The 19,072-nt window shown below is 46.9% G+C and overlaps 1 protein-coding gene across 1 annotated transcript in view; it reads left to right on the top strand.

Moving 5' to 3' along the window:
- The window catches only part of Eef2k (eukaryotic elongation factor 2 kinase), a 60,563-nt gene that overhangs the window by 17,296 nt on the left and 24,195 nt on the right, over positions 1-19,072 (top strand). The window contains 2 exon segments of the mRNA XM_032892758.1: positions 1,512-1,853; positions 17,411-17,511. Coding sequence (XP_032748649.1) covers positions 1,611-1,853; positions 17,411-17,511 — 344 coding nt within the window. The 5' untranslated portion in view covers positions 1,512-1,610.

Genomic DNA, 19,072 nt, shown 5'->3' with positions numbered 1-19,072 from the left:
CTTCCTCTCTTCCCAGAACCCCCTCACACAGGTCCTCCCCCTATTTCCCTTCTCTTTTGAGGAAGGGCAGCCCCCCTCTGGTGTCTATCCACCCCCTTCCCCCCAACACCTGGCATATCAAGTCACTGAGGGTCTAGGCATAGCCTTTCCCACTGAGATGGTCCATTTAGAGGCTCGGAATTTACAAGCGGGCAGGCCAGTGGGCAGGCAGCAGGTGCAGGGACAACCGTTGTTCCAGTTGTTTGGGGGCTGCATGAAGACCAAGATGCTGCTCTGCTGCACAAGTGCAGGGGCCCAGGTCCGGCCTGAGCTTGCTCTTTGGTTGGTGGTTCAGTCTCTGGGAGCCCCCGAGGGTCCAGGTTAGTTGACTCTGTTGGTCTTCCTGTGGAGTTCCTGTCCTCTTCAGGTCCCTCAATCTTTATCCCAACTCTTCCATAAGACTCCTCAAGCTCCATCTTGTTTGGTTGTGAGTCTGCAACTCTTTCCACTGGCTGCTGGGTGGAGCCTCTCGGGACAGTCATGCTAGGTTCCTGTCTGCAAGCAAATCTCATACCAGTGTCAGGGATTGGTTCTTGCCCATGGGATGGGTCTTAGGTTGGGGCAGTCATTGGTTGGCCATTCTCTAGGTCTCTGCTCCATCTTTGTCCCTGGTTGTTTTTAATTTGTTTTTTTTTTGTTTTTTTTTTTTTTTTGTTTTGTTTTGTTTTTTGAGATAGGGTTTCTCTGTGTAGTCTTGGCAGTCCTGAAATTCCCTCTGTAGACCATACTGGTCTCAAAATCACTCAAAGCCTCTGTCCTTCTGACTGTTGGGATTAAAGGTGTTCTCCACCATCACCTGGCAAGAATCTACTTTCAATAAAAGGGGAAAAAAATAAATGTAAGGAAAGAAAGTACACAGGACAATTTCAACTCAGGAAGATCACTGAGAAGAAAATTAAACAAGGATTCTTGATTTGGAAATTTAGAGACTTCTCTAAAGTGGCATCCTTTGGGCTCCCATCCCAATGGTGAGAAATAACACAGTTTAGAAGGCACAGAGGTACAAAGGCTTTGACGTGGGAATGCACTTGATGTGTTCACCGAATGGAAAAAAACCAGTGTTCCCTGGAAGAACAGCCAAGGCCTGAGGTCTATGGCAGGGGTCCAGGGCTCTAGCTGGTGTTGCCTTAGTATACTAAGCATGCATTGTAGTCCTTAAATGGGGGGTTTCTGTAGGGCGTCAAGCCAAGTGATTCGATACAGTGTATATCCTGAAACAATAGCTGTGGTTGTTTGCATGGTACTTCTGGTTTCCAAGCACTCAGTTAAGGGTTCTCTGAAGTGAAATGACTGGGCAGATAGGCAAGGATATTTGAAATGGTCCCATATATTACAAGCTTGTTTTCAGCAGCCTCCCCCAAAGATAGGGTTTTCATTCTGGCGTGCGGTCATCACCTCTGTCATGTAGGTGCCTAGACAACCCTCATACCTGGAGGCTGGCACCCACCCTCTTAACCCTACTTCCTTTGCAGGACCGTCCTTGCTGCGCGTGCGCAGTAACTTCGGCTGCACGTGCGCATTAACTCTGGCTGCACAGCGAAGCCCTGGGATAACACCGGCGCCCCCGCAACATGGCAGACGAAGACCTCATCTTCCGCCTGGAAGGTGTTGACGGTGGCGGGTCCTCCGGAGCTGGCCACCATGGGGACTCTGACACAGACAGTGACGATGATGAGGGCTACTTCATCTGCCCCATCACTGATGACCACATGTCCAACCAGAATGTCAACTCCAAAGGCCAGGGCTACTACAACAACCTACTGAAAACGGAGTGTGGCTCCACGGGGTCACCAGCCAGCTCCTTCCACTTCAAGGTGAGTGGCCACCTGTTATAAGGGATGGGGAGCTGGGGTTCTCTGATTGATGTCTTAGTTGTCCCCAAACCCTGGCTGTGCATTCTGCAAGGGAGGATGTTACTATTAATCTGGGAGGTGACTGTTGGTTTAAGTCTGTGGAACAGTGTTTTTTAAATAGATTGAAAGCCCTCTGGGGCTGCAAGATGACTCTACAGATAAAGGCACTTATTGGTAAACCTGAAAACTCAAGTTTGAATCTAAAACCCACATAGGTTTCTGAAGGTTGTTTTCTGGCTTCTACAATTACTTCTCTTGGTTTGTTATCATTGAGACAGGGTCTCATTAATTAGCCAAGCTGATCATGAGCTCATGATCCTCCTGCCTCAGCCTTGGTAGGGCTGGGATTGACTGTGGGCTCAATATTAATTAATTAACTAATTAATTAATTAAATAACTAATTAATTAATTAATTACTTTTTGAGACAGGGTTTCTTTTGCAGCCTTGGCTGTTCTAGAACTAGCCTCAACTCTGTAGACTTGGCAGGCCTTGAATTCACAGAGATCTGCTTGCCTCTGCCTTCCTCCTCCCCACCTCACCCCAACCCCCCAACCCCCAGTGCTGGGGTTAAACGTGTGCACCACCACTGCCTATTTTTGGTTTTTGGTTGGTTGGTTTTGGTTTTGGTTTTGGTTTTGCTTGTTTGTTTTTTGAGACAGAGTCTTATGGAGTCTCAGAATCTCTGTGTTGCCAAGATGACTTCGAACTCTTGAACCTCCTGCTTCTACCTCCCAAGTGCTGAGATGATAGGTCTGGACCCCAGTCTTGGATATCCTAAGACAGTAGGGGGTGTACGAGGTATGAGTAGCGCCTAACCCTCTGCCCTGTGTCCACTCATACCTGTGATAAAGGTTTAAGTCATAAACTAAACACTTAGGAGATTGACAGTCACTAATAAAAAAACAACAATAATAATATAATTATTATTATAATAATTAAATGTTAAAAATAATTATAACAAATAGTATAATAAAAGCTACATGCTGGGGTGTAGCTCATTGGTAAGCCCTTGCCGCCCTTGTACAAGGCCCTGGGTACCATCTCCAACACTGCAGAGAACCAAACCAGAACAAACAAGCTATAAAGTTGTGGACGTGCAGTCTCTCATTCAGGACATCAGATGGTACTGTGTCCGTGTAGCCGCTTCTGTGCTATCTTACTGGCCACAAGTAACTGAAACCAGGGAAGCCACAGATAAAGGGGACCGCTGTCCACACCCTTCACGCATGCAGTGACATAGTGACTAATGGTTTGCCGATGGGCTTCCGATAAAGTGCTCATTGGGTTTTCAGTAAGCACGCATTTGGGTCAGGAGATATGGCTCGTTTGGTAGAGTTTGCCCAGCACACGCTAAGCCCTGGGTTCCATCCCTAACATCACGTTAGGATTCCAGCATTTGAGGGGTGGTGGAGGCAGGAGGATCAGAAGTTCAAGGTTGCTATCAGCTCTATCTCCAGTTTGAGACCAGCCTAGGGCATGAGACCTTGCCTTTAAAAATGACAGGATAGGCTGGGGAAGCGGCTCATCTGCTGAGAAAGCTGCTGCTCTTGCAAACAACCCGAGTTTGAAGCCTAGCACCCTCTTCAGCTTGCTCATTGCTGCCTAACTGCAGTTCTAAGGGATCTAATGCCTGCTTCTGACCCGGGCACCCTTGTACACACCTGGCGTATACATCCACATATATGCACGTGCATAAAGATTGCACAGGTGAATCTTTAAAGATTTTTTTTAAAGAAAAAACAGACAAAAATATGTATTAGACCTCCTGCTTTTGTTGGAAACCATTTAATGGGCATGAACTCAGGCGCTGATTTACATGCTTCAATTCAATCGCCCTTCTTTATGGCCTATAACGTTTTTGATATTAGCCACTGAGTGCAGCAAGGCAAACAGTTGTCTGCCATTCTCTGGTGGCCTCAGCAGAGGCAGGCTGAATTTTTGTTAACTATTGTGTTTGAAATGGCACCTTAGATATGTGCATACTGTAGGGGTTTAATATTTAACACTTCCCTTTCTGATTTGCTATTCCAGTATATGGCGCTAACTATTTATTACTGACTGAATGCTGGAGACGGAGTGTTTGCTTGACCCTTACAGGTCCTGGTTCCCCATTCCCAGCACACACAAAAGTCCTTTGCATTAAGTAACCGCCCTCTTCTGAATCTGTTGACTGATACAAGCTCGCTTTGTCCTCCGCCTTGGATATTGTTGTCAGTGTTTGAGGGAAGAGAAACAGGAAGCAACTCTCCCAGTCACCCCGAGTCTGAGGAATCCCAGACCCTTAAGGACCTTATCTCCTGACTTATGGCTTCAACACAGAGAATTTCAGGATTAGCCAGTTTGTGAAGCGGAATTGGTTTTGGTCTTTGCTTTTAGAAAGGGTCTCACCATGTAGCTCTGGATGGTCTACAATTTACTCTATAGACCAGGCTGGCCTCGAACTCACAGAGATCAGTCTGCCCCTACCTCCCCCAGTGCTGGGATCAGAGGTGGGCACCACCACCATGCCCAGCAGGGTTGGAGCTTTGATAAACGTTTTTCATTTTTTTGTTTTGCATATATGTGTGCAGCATATGTGTTCACACGTGTGTGTGTGTGTGTGTGTGTGGTTGTATGATTAGGTGTGTGTAAGTGTGTATGTACATGTGTAGAAGCCAGGAGTTGACATTGGATGCCTTTTTCTATAGCTACCCATTTTGTTTATAGAGGCAGGGTCTCTGAATTCTACTGATTTTGGCCAGCTGGGTTGCCCTGAGCATCCCCAGAGTTCTGGGATTATAGGTAGCTGCCATGCTTTTGACCTCGATGCTGGGGACTCACTTCCCAGCCCCGATAAAGATGACTGGCTGTAGAGTTCAGCGTCAGGGTGGAGAGAAAGAGAGGGGCCCAGAGCACGAGTGTGGTAGGGACAGATGGAGGCGCACGCCCCGCCTTAGGCACCTGCTGTGACTGGGTTGGCGCTCACGTGCTGCAGGTACCTGCTGCCAGCTCTGTTGGGCTTGGGTGAGGTTTGCACGGTCGCTTAGAAATGTAAATGAGATGGTTCCTGAGGGGTTGCCTGCAGGGTTACAGCTGGTGACGTGAAAGTCCCTCACACGAGTACGGAAGGCGGGTCCTCTCCGCTGTGAACAGTTTTGGTGGAGATCTTCAGGGAGTGACGGGGGAAGGAAGGAACGGAAGCTCTACCCAGGATGCTGTGCGTTCGGGCCTGAGGCGGGGGGCACTGTTACTTAGTATAAAATACCTGTCTAGGAAAGGAGATTAACTCCATGTGAGCAACTGTACAGGAAGTGTTCATTGCTGGGGGAGGCTCCTGGCTCTCAGCTGACGAGAAGTTTTATTTTAACAGCTGTGAGCGCTCCTTTTCTTTCCCACATCCCATAGTTTCTCTTTCTATCCTACCTCAAAATCTGTATAATAATAAATAAAAAAATTAAAACACAGTGCTGTTAACCTTAATTTGGTCATTGTAGCCAATGAATTAACTTTAGAAGCAAATTGCCTATCACTACATTGAGATTTGCAATTAAAACCATTCTGTGACTTCAGAATTTGTTTTCATTTTCTTCTTTTTTTTCTTCCTTTTTTTTTTTTATTTAGAAAGTTTGTAATTTTAGTTCTTACAGACGTTGGGTAGTTTTTGTTGTTGTTGTTGTTGTTGGTTTTTTTGTTTTTTTGTTTTCCCTTTTCAGGGCAAGAGTTCTGGCTTAAGTCACTCTTCAGCACGCAGCTCCAGAAATAACTCAGTCTCCTCTGAGTCTGTGGGGCCCCTGAAGGGCAGGTTCCAGTTTATCTTGCTTCCCATTCCAAGGCAGCTTTGCCCCGTACTCCCAATGTCCCTCCACCTCAAGCTCTCCCTCGTCCCAGTGTCCATCTCCAGAGACAGCCAGAAGGGCTCAGTGTGCAAACAGCTCGCAAGCCCAGGCAGAGGGGCCTCTTTAAATGACACATCATGGTTCTAACAGAGAGACATTAAAATGAGTGACATTATTATGTAACTGTCTTAAAAAAACAGTATCTATGAACATTTCAGGCCCTAGGGATGTGGCTCACAGGAAGAATGCCTTCCTTGCACGGCGTGGCCCTGGTTTTCATCCCCAACACCCCACCCCCTAAGCTCAACAAGTTAGCTAAGCTACCCATCCTTAATACAGCAATTAAAGAGAGAGCGTTATTAAGTGCAGCCCCACTGCAGAGGACAAATAAGAGGTCCAGTGACCCCCCTAGTCTGTCTCTGGGGCCCTGACACATGAGGTTTAGATGTAAATAGAAGGCTAGATCTAGGTAAGCGTAACTTATCGCCCCCGCCGGAGGTCAAAGGTGACCGGCCCACCGTGTCTTGGCTCTGGTGTATCTGCAAGCTGGTCTGCTGTCAGAACTGTGTGAAATCTCTTCCTGGGAAGTAGACCCCTGCTCTGGCTGGCACTTGGGATTTAGCCTTCCCCTTTTCCCAGCATGGGATTCCTGGGGAGATTTTCATTCTTTGGAGTTCATTGTTTTGATAACGTGATAGGACAATATTTCTCTTTAAATGGTCTCTCCTTCCAGGACAGAACCTTGAGCTTTGCCTACCTTCCCCACTACCACTGAGTTGTGTCCCCAGCTCCCAAAAAGTTTAAGAAAAACTAGTGCAGTAACTCCAGCTCACATTCCTCCCTCAGAAACAGATCCCGATAGATAGCCTAGCCTTCCAACTCCTCAGACCTTCAACGCTGAGTTCAGAATCTGGGAGCAACATCTGGATTCAGTTCACTCCACCACATACCTCAAAAGCTCCTAGAACAGACTTTCCTTTGCATGCCTCTGCCTAAAACCACTGTTCTCAACACTGTCCTCCTCCTATGGGAGTGCTATATCAGATATCCTGCCTGTCAGATATTTACATTACAATTCCTAACAGTAGCAAAATTGCAGTTAGGAAGTAGCAACGAAAACCAATGTTATGGCTGGGGATCACTACAACATGAGGCACTAAAGGGTTGCAGCATTGGGGAGGTTGAGAACCAGTGGCCTAAAACTTCTAATTGAGACCTTGGTCAGTGAAACCTCCAGTCTCAAACTCTGTGGAGTTCTTTATGTGTTCCTTGGACTCTCAGCAGACTCCTCAAGCATCTGTCAGTGTTCAGTTTACTCCGTGAGTCAGCTCCTAATTGCAGGCCGGGGGCTATTTGATGGCCCCACCATCCCTTTAACTTGTAGATAAATAAGAAGCCCTTGGTTACATTTTGAACCAGGCAGAGTGCAGATTAAGTCTTCATTGCTCACAGAATGTGGCCATGGGAGTGGGTCCAGGGAAAGACTATGGCTTAGTTTCCAACCTCATTTCCTTTGGCACTTAATATGTATTATTTTTAATTTATTTACCGTTGACATGGTAACCTGAGCTGTTTAACCAAAATGGCCATCTGGCCTTCCTTCAAAAACAGGCCCTAGCAGGTACTGAGTATGTATTGTGAAATGTCAGATTCTGTCAGTAACCCCGTTCCCAAGCCATGGGGCAGGGCAGAATCATTCAGAAGGCCTCTCAGGAGATCCCAGTCTTCCCTCAGAGGAGGTTTATTCCATGTGAGACAAGGCCCAGCCCCAGGATTCAGTTATGTAAAATGTTCAGAAAGGCGGGGAGAGGGAGAGTTTAAGATTGATTGATTGATTGAGGAAGAATACCACCGTCAGGGATTGCTTTAGAACAGGATCAGATGGGTGACTTCTTGTCTACGCCTTGGACAGAGTTCTGCATTTTCTGGTTTGGTTGGTTGGTTTAAGTTCTGTCATTTTTTAATTTGAAGCGTTTATTCTTTGAGAATCTTATGCTATCGAGAATTTTGATTTTATTTACTTCTGCTCCTCCTGCTGTCTCTGAGATCCACCTCCAACCTCCCCACAGTGGTTTAGGCTTTTTTTGAGGAGAGGGTCTAGATAGGGTTTCTCCGTGTGTCCCAGGCTATCCTGAAACTTGTTCTGTAGAGCAGTCTGGCCTTGAACTCAGAAACTGACCATGCCTCTGCCTCTTGAGGGCTGGGAGTAAAGGCAGGAGCCTTAGGCTGTAAGAGAGGGTCTCATGCAGCTCTGGGTGGCCTCAAACTCTCCCTGAATGGCCTAGAGCTCCTGATCTGAGCACCATTTTCCTCTCCCCTCCCCCATTACAAGTTGTAGTTATTTTTATTTTCTTGCATTTACTTATTTATTCAGTCACGGTGTGTATGCACGTGTGTGTGTGTGTGTGCCCTGGCACTCATGTGGAGATCAGCGGACAACTCTCTGCACTGGGTTCTCTTCTTCCACCTTCAAGACCCAGGAGTCCAGCGGGGTCACCATGCTTGCACAAGTGTGACCTCACCCTTTTAGCTGCCTCACCAGCACCAATTCAGTCCTTTTGAAAGGACTTTTTTTCTTGAATTGCTAGGGATTGAAACTCAGAGATTGTTACATTCTAGGCCAGTGTACTAGTGTCGAACAGCAACCCCAGCCCTTTGAGAAAAATATCAATGAATTCGTTCCTCCTTATTGCAAATAGCATAATAATAGATACACACTCTAAATATATGCAAATATATTCACAAACTCTTTGTGTGTATATACATGTATGCAGATGTATGATATGTATTGCAAATTCACACATGTAAACTTTTTTTAAAAAATTTTTTATTTCCTGTGTATGCATTACCTGCATGTATGTGTGGGCATCACTTTCATGCCTTGGAGGCCAGAAGAGGGTGTGGGATCCCAGAGAAGTGGAGTTAGTTTTGAGCCGACATGTACATGCTGGGAATCAAACCTCAGTTTATTGCAAGAGCAGACAGTGCTCTTAACTGCTGAGCTGTCTCTGTAGCCCTTATATAGACAAACTTAAAAATAACTTTTATGATAGATATAATGTATACATAATGCACGTACAAAGTAAAACAACCGAAACGGTGTCATTTAAACAAGTGAAAATGTGCCTCGGCCCAGGTCTGTGAGGGTCTGTTCTCACCCTGCTTTTCTTCCTTATGGAGAATTATAAGCGGGTTTCCACCCTGGGGACCATCCTCCCATGTCCCCTTGGGAGCTGACAAGAACTCTAACTTCCGTAGCTTGGCTGTGGTCTGGGCAGGTTCTGCAGTACGTGCCTTACTCAGTCCAATGTACAGGACCAGCCCTGTAGCCCAGACAGCTGGCGGTTTGCCAGACGTTAAATGGAAATGAAGTCACATGCCTGGGAGGTGGGGGACTGTGATGCCTCCCTAGAGATCCTGCCTCAGAGTCCTGCTGTTAATAACTGCAATTTGTATCTCACCCTGTCTTGTGGCTTGTTTTTAGTTGTATCTTTTTTTTTTTTTTCTCCAGTGTTTGTGATCCAGCCCAGGGCTTCATTCATTTGCTTGCTGTCTTTAATGGCTGAGTTTCATTTAACTGGAGCACAGTGTTTTCTTGTACGTATGGCTTTGCGCAGTAAGACAGTGTACTTACTAGCATTCGAGTGGTTTGGGCAGAATCTTAACTTTAAAATTGTGTGGGGATGGCTGATGGCGCTGGCGAACTGCTCCTGCCGGGCATGTGGGCACACCTGCTTGCTACACTTTCCCATCTGCAGTTGTAAAAGTGTTGTTAATGCACAGGGTGGTTCTAGCAGCTTGGGGGAAAAAATAAAAAAATAAAAGGTTTGAGTCGCTCCAGAAGGAGCCTGGAGAGCCAGAGTGTGCTGACTCACTGGGCAGAGACGCGTCCTCGCCTAAAGCCTGGGAGGCTCCGCCCTGGCCGCCTCAGGCCTCAGACCATGACCATAGAAAGTAAGCCAGGTTTCTGTGCTTCGGGAATGCGGTCAGAAGACAAAGCTTAAGGGATAGGTGTGTGGCTTATATAGGGATGGCTGGAGTGCTTTCCCAGTAAGCCTGAGGCCCTGGGTTCAGTCTCTTGTCTCTTAAAATAATAAAAAAGCCAAAAAGCTCTTGCTCTCCTGCGAGATGAAAGCCTGCTGGCCAGTTGAAAAAGAGTCCTGCTGGCATAGGGAGGGACGCCATCCTGAGAGCTGGGGTCTGGCCCACAGGAGGAGTTTAAGGAGGTGGGGACCCTGCTGTAGGGGCTCATATTTATCAAGGGGTGTGCTGAAGTGTTCCGCTGTACTGTGCACAGCTATTTATTGAAAGTTCCATTCTCTTATTTTCATTTTCTTCTAAAAACTTTGTGAAAATATAACCCACATGCCATCCAACTTACCCATTTAAACATACCATCCATGGCTTTCAGTATGTTCATAAAGTCACGCCTCCATCTCTATAACCAACTCTGTGGAAAGCCGTTCCTCCCAGGCATCACCTACATCTCTAGGCTAGCCAGCCCCTAGCCCTCATGACCAATAATCTGCTTTCTGTCTCTATGAGTTTGCCTTTCTGGACCTAAAAGGTATTACAACTCTATTTACTTATGTATTTATTATCTGTATGCTATGTTGTGCATATAGAAGTCAGAGGATGACTCGCAGGAATTGGCAGAAGGGAGAGCCTGAGATCACACTCAGGTTACCAAGGTCCATGGCAAATGGCCTCACCCACTGACTCATTTTGTTGGCCTTAGACATAGACCCATTCCGAGGAGCGGCATGAGAAGGTTGCCTAGCAACTGTAGTCAACTTGTTTTGCCAGGCAGGGCAAAGCTTCCTTCTGTCTGGGTCTCACACTTCCAAACTCCCCTTGTCTCTGCATCTGAAATTCTCCCACCTTGCTCTCTGTCCTTACAAGAAGCCGTAGAATGCTTTCTGGGCTGCAGAGGGGGGTGGTTCCCAAGAGGCCGTGCCGTTACGTCACCCCAGTGACTAGTGAATGCTGTTGCTTTGAATTTTATTATTTCCATCTTTGCCTCTTCTCGACCGGGGCTCTGAACCCCAAAAGTTTTAGTTACTCCTTGCTATGGCATGTGTATGAGGTCAAAGAATAACTTGGATTCGGTTCTTTTCCCTTTACCACATGGGTCCTGGGAATCACACTCCCGGTAGCAGGCTTGGGCTGAGCACACACAAACACAAAGGAGGCTGGGGATACAGCTCAGTGGTGGCCCTGACATATGGGAGGTCCTAGGTTCATCCCCAGTACTGGAAGAAAAAGAATGTCACCTTTCTGCTCTGGGGTGGACTGTTGCATGGAGGTGCTCTAACGTTGTGGTTTCTTTGGTGTGATGATTTGTAAATGCTCAGCCTGGGAAGTGGCTCTATTAGAGGGTGTAGCCCTGTTGGAGTAGGTATGGCTTTGTTGGAGGAAGTGTGTCACTGTGGGCGTGGGCTTTGAAACCCTCGCCCTAGCTGCCTGGAGTCAGTACTGTGCTAGCAGCCTTCAGGTGAAGATGTAGAACTCTCAGCTCCTCCTCCACCGTGCCTGCCTGGGTGCTGCCATGCTCCCACCTTGATGATAATGGACTGAACCTCTGAACCTCTAAGCCAGCCCCAATTAAATGCTGTCCTTTTAAGAGTTGCCTTGGTCACGGTGTCTGCTCACAGCAGTCAAACCCTAACTCAGACAGTTGGTTTCTTAGGATTTGTGGGATACGTTGACAGTCTCCAATGTTCACAGCTCTATGAAGTGCTCCGTTCCAAGGGTGAGCGTATAAAGCTGTCACATGCACATGGCAGCCACACCGCACTGTTGCCCCCCTGCCATGCTAGCTTGGCTGTGATCCTTCGCTCCTCCCTGCTTTTTGCATTTTCCTGTGGAGTCAGACATAAGGCCTCCCTTTTTCTCCAGGAGGAGAGGGCTGACTCAGCGTTTTGTTTCTTGGGGTCTTCACATCGACAGTGGGACAGACGTTTGTTACGGAGCCTGGTCATTGAACGAGGGCTCAGTCATCCTAGGATATCTCAAGTTTGAGTCTAGCCTGGAATACACAAGACCACGTCTCGAAACCCAAACCAAACCAAGAATAAAAAGCTCAGTCCCGTTGTCACTTGTGCCAAGGGCTGAGAAGGCACTTAACGTGTTCTAGCGTCACCCCAAATCTTCCAGGAAATGTGTTCGTATTATTGAGATTACTTTTGTATTCTTAGAAGAAACAAACCTTTCTTATTCTCCTTTTAAACTTCCTTGGGTGGGGGCTTGGGTGTGTTCTGTATGAGGGGCTTGGGTGTGCTCTATGTGTAGGGGCTTGGGTGTGTTCTGTATGAGGGGCTTGGGTGTGCTCTATGTGTAGGGGCTTGGGTGTGCTCTATGTGTAGGGGCTTGGGTGTGTACTGTATGGGGGGCTTGGGTGTGTTCTCTATGGGGAATGCTTGGGTGTGTTCTGTATATGGGGGTGATTGTATGTGCTCTGTGTGGGGGGATTGGGTTACTCTGCCATCACACATATGTGGAAGTCAGAGGCTAACATGTGGGAACCTGTTCCTCCTCTAATATGGGTCCCAGAGTTCGAGCTCACAGTGTCAAATACCTTCACCCATTGAGCTGTCTCACCTCTGTCCTCTATTCTCCCCTCCTTAAAAAGAAGATTTATTTTTATTTACATGTATGCATGTTTTGTCTGTTGTATATCTGTGCACCATGTGGTCCAAGGAGAATATTGGATCTCCTTAGAACTCAAGTTATAGATGCTTGTGAGCTAGCTACCATATGTATGCTGAGACTTGAACCCAGAACCTCAGGAAGAACAGTTAAAGCTTTAACCACTGAGCCAGTCTTCCTTTTTGATATAAAGTCTGACCACTAGCTGACTTTGAACTCAGGAGCCCCCAGTGAGTGGCTACAGCTATGTTTGTATGCTGCTCTTCCCTGCTCCCTCCTCTTTTTTTTATGACAAACCATCAGCGCCTGTTAATCGCCTACTCAGCAGGGGAGGTTTAAAGTCGCTTGAACTAGAGAATATTGAGCTGGTGGAGACTTAACAGTCATCTAATTGCTGGGAGTGTCACTCAGTGGTAGAGCATGTGGTAGCATGTGGTAGCCTTGGGTTCATTCCTAGCAGCATCAACAGAGACTCATTTATGGTAGTGATTTTTGTTTGTTGACTTTGGTTTACCCTTGCAGGGCTTACAATGGTAGAATGCTTGCCTGGCATGCATGAAGCCATAGGTTCAATCCCCATCAAAACTTACAAGCACACATGCATACACACACTCACTCTCTCTCACACATTCACTCTCACACAAGAACACATGCACACGTTCACTCTCACAGATACATACTCTCACACAGATGGAGACAGACAGACAGACAGACAGACAGACACTACACATGCAATTCTGGATTATGTTCTCATTGTAAAAATTATGCAGGAAGTTTTCCTGACCTGATGGTAAATATATCACACCAGTGATGGTGAGCTCAGTCACCCCTGATGATTGCCATCTCAGAGAGATACCTTCTGATGGGAGTATCTATCTTGGATGCAGGGGCCACAAAAAGCATTTGACACCAGTACCCTAGATCTTCATCCTTACTATCAACGGAAGTGCAGAGGTTCCATTGAGCCAGCCACGATGGGACCAGAATCAAGGGATTCAGATGTTAGCTCTGCCTTTTATTTAGTTAGTTAGTTTATTTATTTAGGTTTTTTGAACAGGGTTTCTTTTAGTTGTTTTTGGTTTTTGTTTGTCTTGTTTTGAGACATAGAGTTTCTCTGTGTAGCCCTGACTGGCCTGGAACTCACTCTGCAGACCAGGCTGATCTAGAACTCAGAGATGTACCTGCCCCTTCCTCCTAAGTGCTGAGATTAAAGGGGAGTAGCCCTTTTATATTTTTGTAAAGAGCCCAGCAGACTTTTTACAAAATTAATTTTCATTTATTTAGTGCGCGCGTGTGTGTGTGTGTGTGTGTGTGTGTGTGTGTGTGAGTACCCAGCATATATGCAGCAGTGAGACAATTTATCAACATGAGAAGCTGTTTTTCTCTTTCTACTGTGTGTCCCAGGGATCGAACTTAAGTGTCAGAGTTGGCAGTAGGTGTTTTTGCCCACTGTTATCACTGAACTAGACTTTTTATACTGTATTTTAAAAGAAAAGTCAGTTTCAGGTATGCTGGTGAACACCGATAGTCCCAGCATTTGGGAGGCTGAGGCAGGAGGATAGAGAACTTGGGGTCAGCTTTCTGTAGTGAGACCCTGTCTTAGAAACAAATCAGTTACATGAAAGCCATCTGTGGCTGGTAAGGTTTGGAGTGATTCCTGGGTTTGGGAAGAGGTGATTTTTGTCCCCAAGTGCCACCTGTCACGTACTTTCTTCCTTGTTTGTTGTTTGGTTTTGTTTTTAGCAGTTTTTGGGATGGGACTTGAGACCTCATGCGTGCTAAGCAGGCACTGTGCTAATTAACCTCAGCCTCTACTCCTTCACTGCTGCTGTGGTCGGAGCTACAGAGTGTAGCCAGGTGACCTCTGTTGATAACCCATCCTCCCCAGCATGGGACAGCCCTTGTTGCTGGTGGTGAAGTCACAGCCAGAGAACCATGTCTTTCTGTACAGGCATGCTCAGAAGGGCAGGCAGCCCCCAGCTCCCCAGACACAGATGAGCCATTCCCAGCAGCAGGACCGAAAGAGACAACGGGGTTGTGCATTTTAAAGTACAGGGATTGGAATTTAGTAACTGGTTTGGATGTCAACAAAGCTGCCGGGAGTCATTCATAAGAAGGGAAAAAAATGAATGCAAGCTTAATGTCTAACCCTGGAGAACGGGCGAGGAGCCATTTCTGTAGCAACAAAGGCACGCAGTGCATTATCTACACTGCTGCAAACATGCACATTTTACGCTTCCTTGACATAACCTCCCGCTAAAATTTGAGTGACATATTTACTGCTCCTTGGAATATAACTTACAAAAAACATTTTCGTGGGGCAGGTGCTGAGGACTGAGCCCAGGACCAAGCACTCCACTGCACTGACCTGTTTCCCAGGCCCCCAGACTTTAAATCTGGCCCAGCAATTACATTGAGATTTAAAAAAAAAAAAACAATCCTACTGAGATTGCACAAGTATGCAGAGTTGGAGAGACAGAAATGTTGGAGTCAGCACTGTTTGTACTGGGACGTACTGGAAGACATCCAAGTCTGATGTCCTGGAGGCAGATGCTTAGGGCGCACCTACACAGTTCTGTATCCCACGGTCCTGGGAAGGGTGCTAGGTCGACCAGCCGTCTGTACTTAAGCAAGGGAGGGCCATCTCAGACTGAGTGTTGGTGCAGAAAGTAGGATTCCTAACAAAGCAAGGTATGTGGTCCTTGATGCACATCCTAACAAGGCAGAGAGGAAACTCTGAGTGTCCACGGCAAGTGTCAGCCCGGAAAGGGCTATCGGAGGACTTCCGATTTCTAACTCAGAGTTCTGTAGTGCTTGTGGTTTTTATGCGAAGCAGATGATCCTCTTGGGGTGGGGGCAGTTAGGACCACTTAATAAAATATGAAGGCCCGGGGATCTGCTTACATCCGCAAAAAGGATGTAATTTGCATTTGCTATGTTATTCCAATCTTTTTTTTTTTTTTTAAATGCATAGAACAAAACTCACCGAAGGTACAGACAGTGGCTACTGGGGTGGAGGGACTATGGTGGACTGGACTGTTCTTTTCGGTATTTGCCAAGTGGTTTTCATTAATCCTAAATTAGCTTTCAGACTGGAAGGGGAAAAAAAAATTAGGGTTTTGTAGAGATTGGAAAGCCTCCTGTAAGGGCGCTCTGGCGCTCACGCTCTCTCTCTCTCTCTCTCTCTCTCTCTCTCTCTCTCTCTCTCTCTCTCTCTCTCTGTGTGTGTGTGTGTGTGTGTGTGTGTCTGTGTGTGTGTGAAGTCTCAGCTCCTTTCCCTGGCTTACTCTATTTTTAACAGGGTCCCCAGGAGGGGTCCATGCTAGGAGGGTGGGCAGTGCTCTGCTGAGGCCTGGGAAGTTGGACTTCTTCCAAGGATGGCCAGGATACTGAGGGACACTGGTAGTGACAAAAGCAGTCTAAAATTGCTGTCCCCTGACTGCCCCTTCCATATCTGAGTGTTCCTTCTGGCATGTCTCATGTAGATGATGCCCAGTCCTCTGCCCATTATCCTCCCCACAAAGGAGGATCCACTGGCCTGGGAGGGAGTTTGGGTCTTGGTGATTCTGGGGAGGCCACTGAGCAAAGATTTGGGTTTCTTTGGGGCAAAGATTTGAGTTTCTTAGGAAGAGAACACCATGGACTAAGGGTGTTGGTTCAGAAAGGGCAGGAAAGAGTCTACTTTGGTTTCCTCAAAGCAATAAAATGGACTGAAGAAAGTTAGAATGGGAACGTGCTGGGTCTGTCTGTTTTCTTGTTACTGTAACAAGGCAACAGAGATGGGACAGTTTATAAAGAATAGCTGCTGGCTGGGGATCTTGGCACACACCTTTAACCCCACCTCTTGGGAGGCAGAAGACGGGCAGATCTTTATGAGTCTGAGGCCAGCCTGGCCTACATATAGAGTTCCAGGATAGCCAGGGCTACACTATGAAACCCTGCCTCAAAAAGGATAAAGTGAAGGAGGAGACAATTAATTATTTTCTTTTTAAATAGAAGTGTATTTAGTTTATAAGATTGGCTCCCTGGGAGTCCAAGAGCACTATCCTGGCATCTTCCATGTATCTGGCAAGAGCCTTGTCCTGCTGAGTCATAATATGGCAGAGGGCATCATGTGACGAGATGCGGTGGCTGTATTAAACCTGATCTTTTCCTCTTGTCATGAAGCCACTGGTGCTGCCATGGGGCTGGCCTCTTCTACTCTAGTCAACTCCCACATTTCCCATTTCTAAATACCGTCACAGGAGAGTTCAGGGATTGAGTTTCCAGGACATGAGGTTTGGGGGACATGCTCAGACCCCAGCCACCCAGCATGCCACAATGCCTTTTAACAGCCTTCCTCTTCCTCCTCTGGATCTTCCTCCTCCTCTTATCCTTTTCATGCTTCTTCCTTGTTTTGAGACAGGTCTGTGTAGCACTGTCCACCCTGGTACTTTCTAGGACGACCTCAAAGTCATGGTAGTCCACCAGCCTCAGCTTCCCAAGTGCTGGGAGTACAGATGTGCACCAATATCCCTAGCTGTCTTAGCCTTCTAAATGAAGCAGTCCTTGCCATAGCTCTTAGGTCTGGGTTGGCCAGATCACAGAATGTATCTTGCATTAGCGTGAGAGTGAGCCTGTGTCCTGCTTCTGTGGGAGATTCCTGCATGGAGGAGCTGCTGGGTGAGGTTAAGGCATAAGGGTTCTGTTGTTGTTTCTCCCCTAGTATAGCTCTTTAGCAGGGTGTGAGATGGCTGTGGGACCCAAACTCAGGTCCTCTGCAAGAACAGTGCATGATCTTAACCATTGAGCCATCTCTCCAGCCCTCAAAAAATCATATTTTCTCTTTCAGTTTTTTGGCAGCAGAGGAAGAACTGTGTAATTAACATGTCAGCGACTTCTGTCCATAGGCTGAGCTTGTGAGAACACACTGGCCCCTCTGGGACTGCCCTTGATAGGGCAGAGGAAGGGACTCCTTTCTTTTAGATGCTCTGGTCCTCCCCAGAGGACGTAACTGGGGAAGAGGCAGCTGGCTGCCCTCGGCCTGGGCCTAACGCTCCCTTTGCCTTCTGCAGGAGGCCTGGAAGCATGCGATCGAGAAGGCCAAGCACATGCCCGACCCCTGGGCTGAATTCCATCTGGAGGACATCGCCACAGAGCATGCTACTCGGCACAGGTCAGCAGTTTGCCCCAGGACTTTGAGGACTTCTCGGGGGGACTGGGCAGGGATTTTGGGTCCTGCTTCTGGTTAAAGAGAAGGAACTAATACAGTGCCCCAATTTCAGATACTTACATCACGTGGGATTGTTAGAGAGGTCCAACCAGTTAAGTCTGTGTAAACACTCAAAATCGGAAGCAATCTGAAAGGCAAAAACGTTTTGATCCTAAATGTTTTAGATGGGGAGGGGGTTAGGCAGCAAAGGGCGTTTATGCTCCATTTGAAGTTGGTTGAGAGTCGGGCAGCTCCTCAGGGCAGCTTAGGGATTCATTATCCCAACACTTGTCCTTGCAAACACTAGTAGAGACAGACAGCATCAGGCAGGTTTTTTTTTTTTTTGTTTTTTGTTTTGTTTTTTTCCAGAGCTGGGGACCGAACCCAGGGCCTTGCGCTTGCTAGGCAAGCGCTCTACCACTGAGCTAAATCCCCAACCCCTTATCAGGCAGGTTTTGATGCCTGGTCCTGGTAGTGACATCACCTTTCCTTGGCTGGCACTCTGTCCTCTCCTTCATTCCTTCTCCCATTCTTCAAGGAGATGGCTGCAGGGCCTCCTGTGTGCCGCCTCTTCCTACTCAGGAAGCCCACCTTCCAGTGTGAGGCAGGATGGGTCAGCCCAGTAGGTACTCCAGCATGTGAAGGATAAGTGGGTTCTAACTCTACCTACAACAGCACTGGGGTAGGAAGCTGCCCAGGCTCTGGGGAATCAACAAGGAAAGAGGGTCCCTACGCTGGCTTGGCTCTGTGTCTTGAACTCCAGCAGGGACCTGAGACCAGGCTGAACTGTTTACTTCCTAAACAAATGGCTGAGTTTATACCACCCAGACTGCCAGCGAGAGGAAGCCAACGTGGCTGGCTTTCTAGAACATTCTGTTCACTTGATTCCAGGCATGGTTGTCTGGGACATTCTGAAAACGGAAGCTTCCTTCTTTGGCTATAGCTTTTTTAAGATTAAAAGTCTTGGTACAAGCTGGCCCTTTGTTTAGGACAGGTTTTCCTGTCTCTTTGAATTGTTTCCAGGGTGGGTGAGAGTTGGATCCTGCTTTAAACATACCTGGGTTTGAATCCTGACGCTCAGGCAGGAGACCTCACCTCTGAGCCAGTTTCTATAAAACAGGCACAAAAATTGTCACCTTTCAGGGTCTCTACAGAGATTAAATGAAACAATCTGCTTTAGAACCCAGCATATAGTGAATGTTCCACAAACTTTAGGCACAATAGGCATTTAGTCATTCATTCATTCATTCATTCATTCATTCATTCACTTACAGTGTTACTGGGGATCAAACAGCACGGGCGTACACACACACACACACACACACACACACACACGTATGTACATACGTAAGTACATATACATACTGGGGGCTTCCTTATATACCAGACAAATGTTCTTACTACCTGTGAGCTATACTCCCAGCCTTCGTCTCATTTTTATTTTGAGACAGGGTCCTCCCAAAAATGGCTATTCTTTTTTTTTTTTTTTTTAAGATTTATTTATTTTAGTTACATGAGTACACTG

Source organism: Rattus rattus, chromosome 2 (assembly GCF_011064425.1).
Source record: "Rattus rattus isolate New Zealand chromosome 2, Rrattus_CSIRO_v1, whole genome shotgun sequence".
NCBI lineage: Eukaryota > Metazoa > Chordata > Mammalia > Rodentia > Muridae > Rattus > Rattus rattus.
This window is presented reverse-complemented; position numbering and strand designations above follow the sequence as displayed.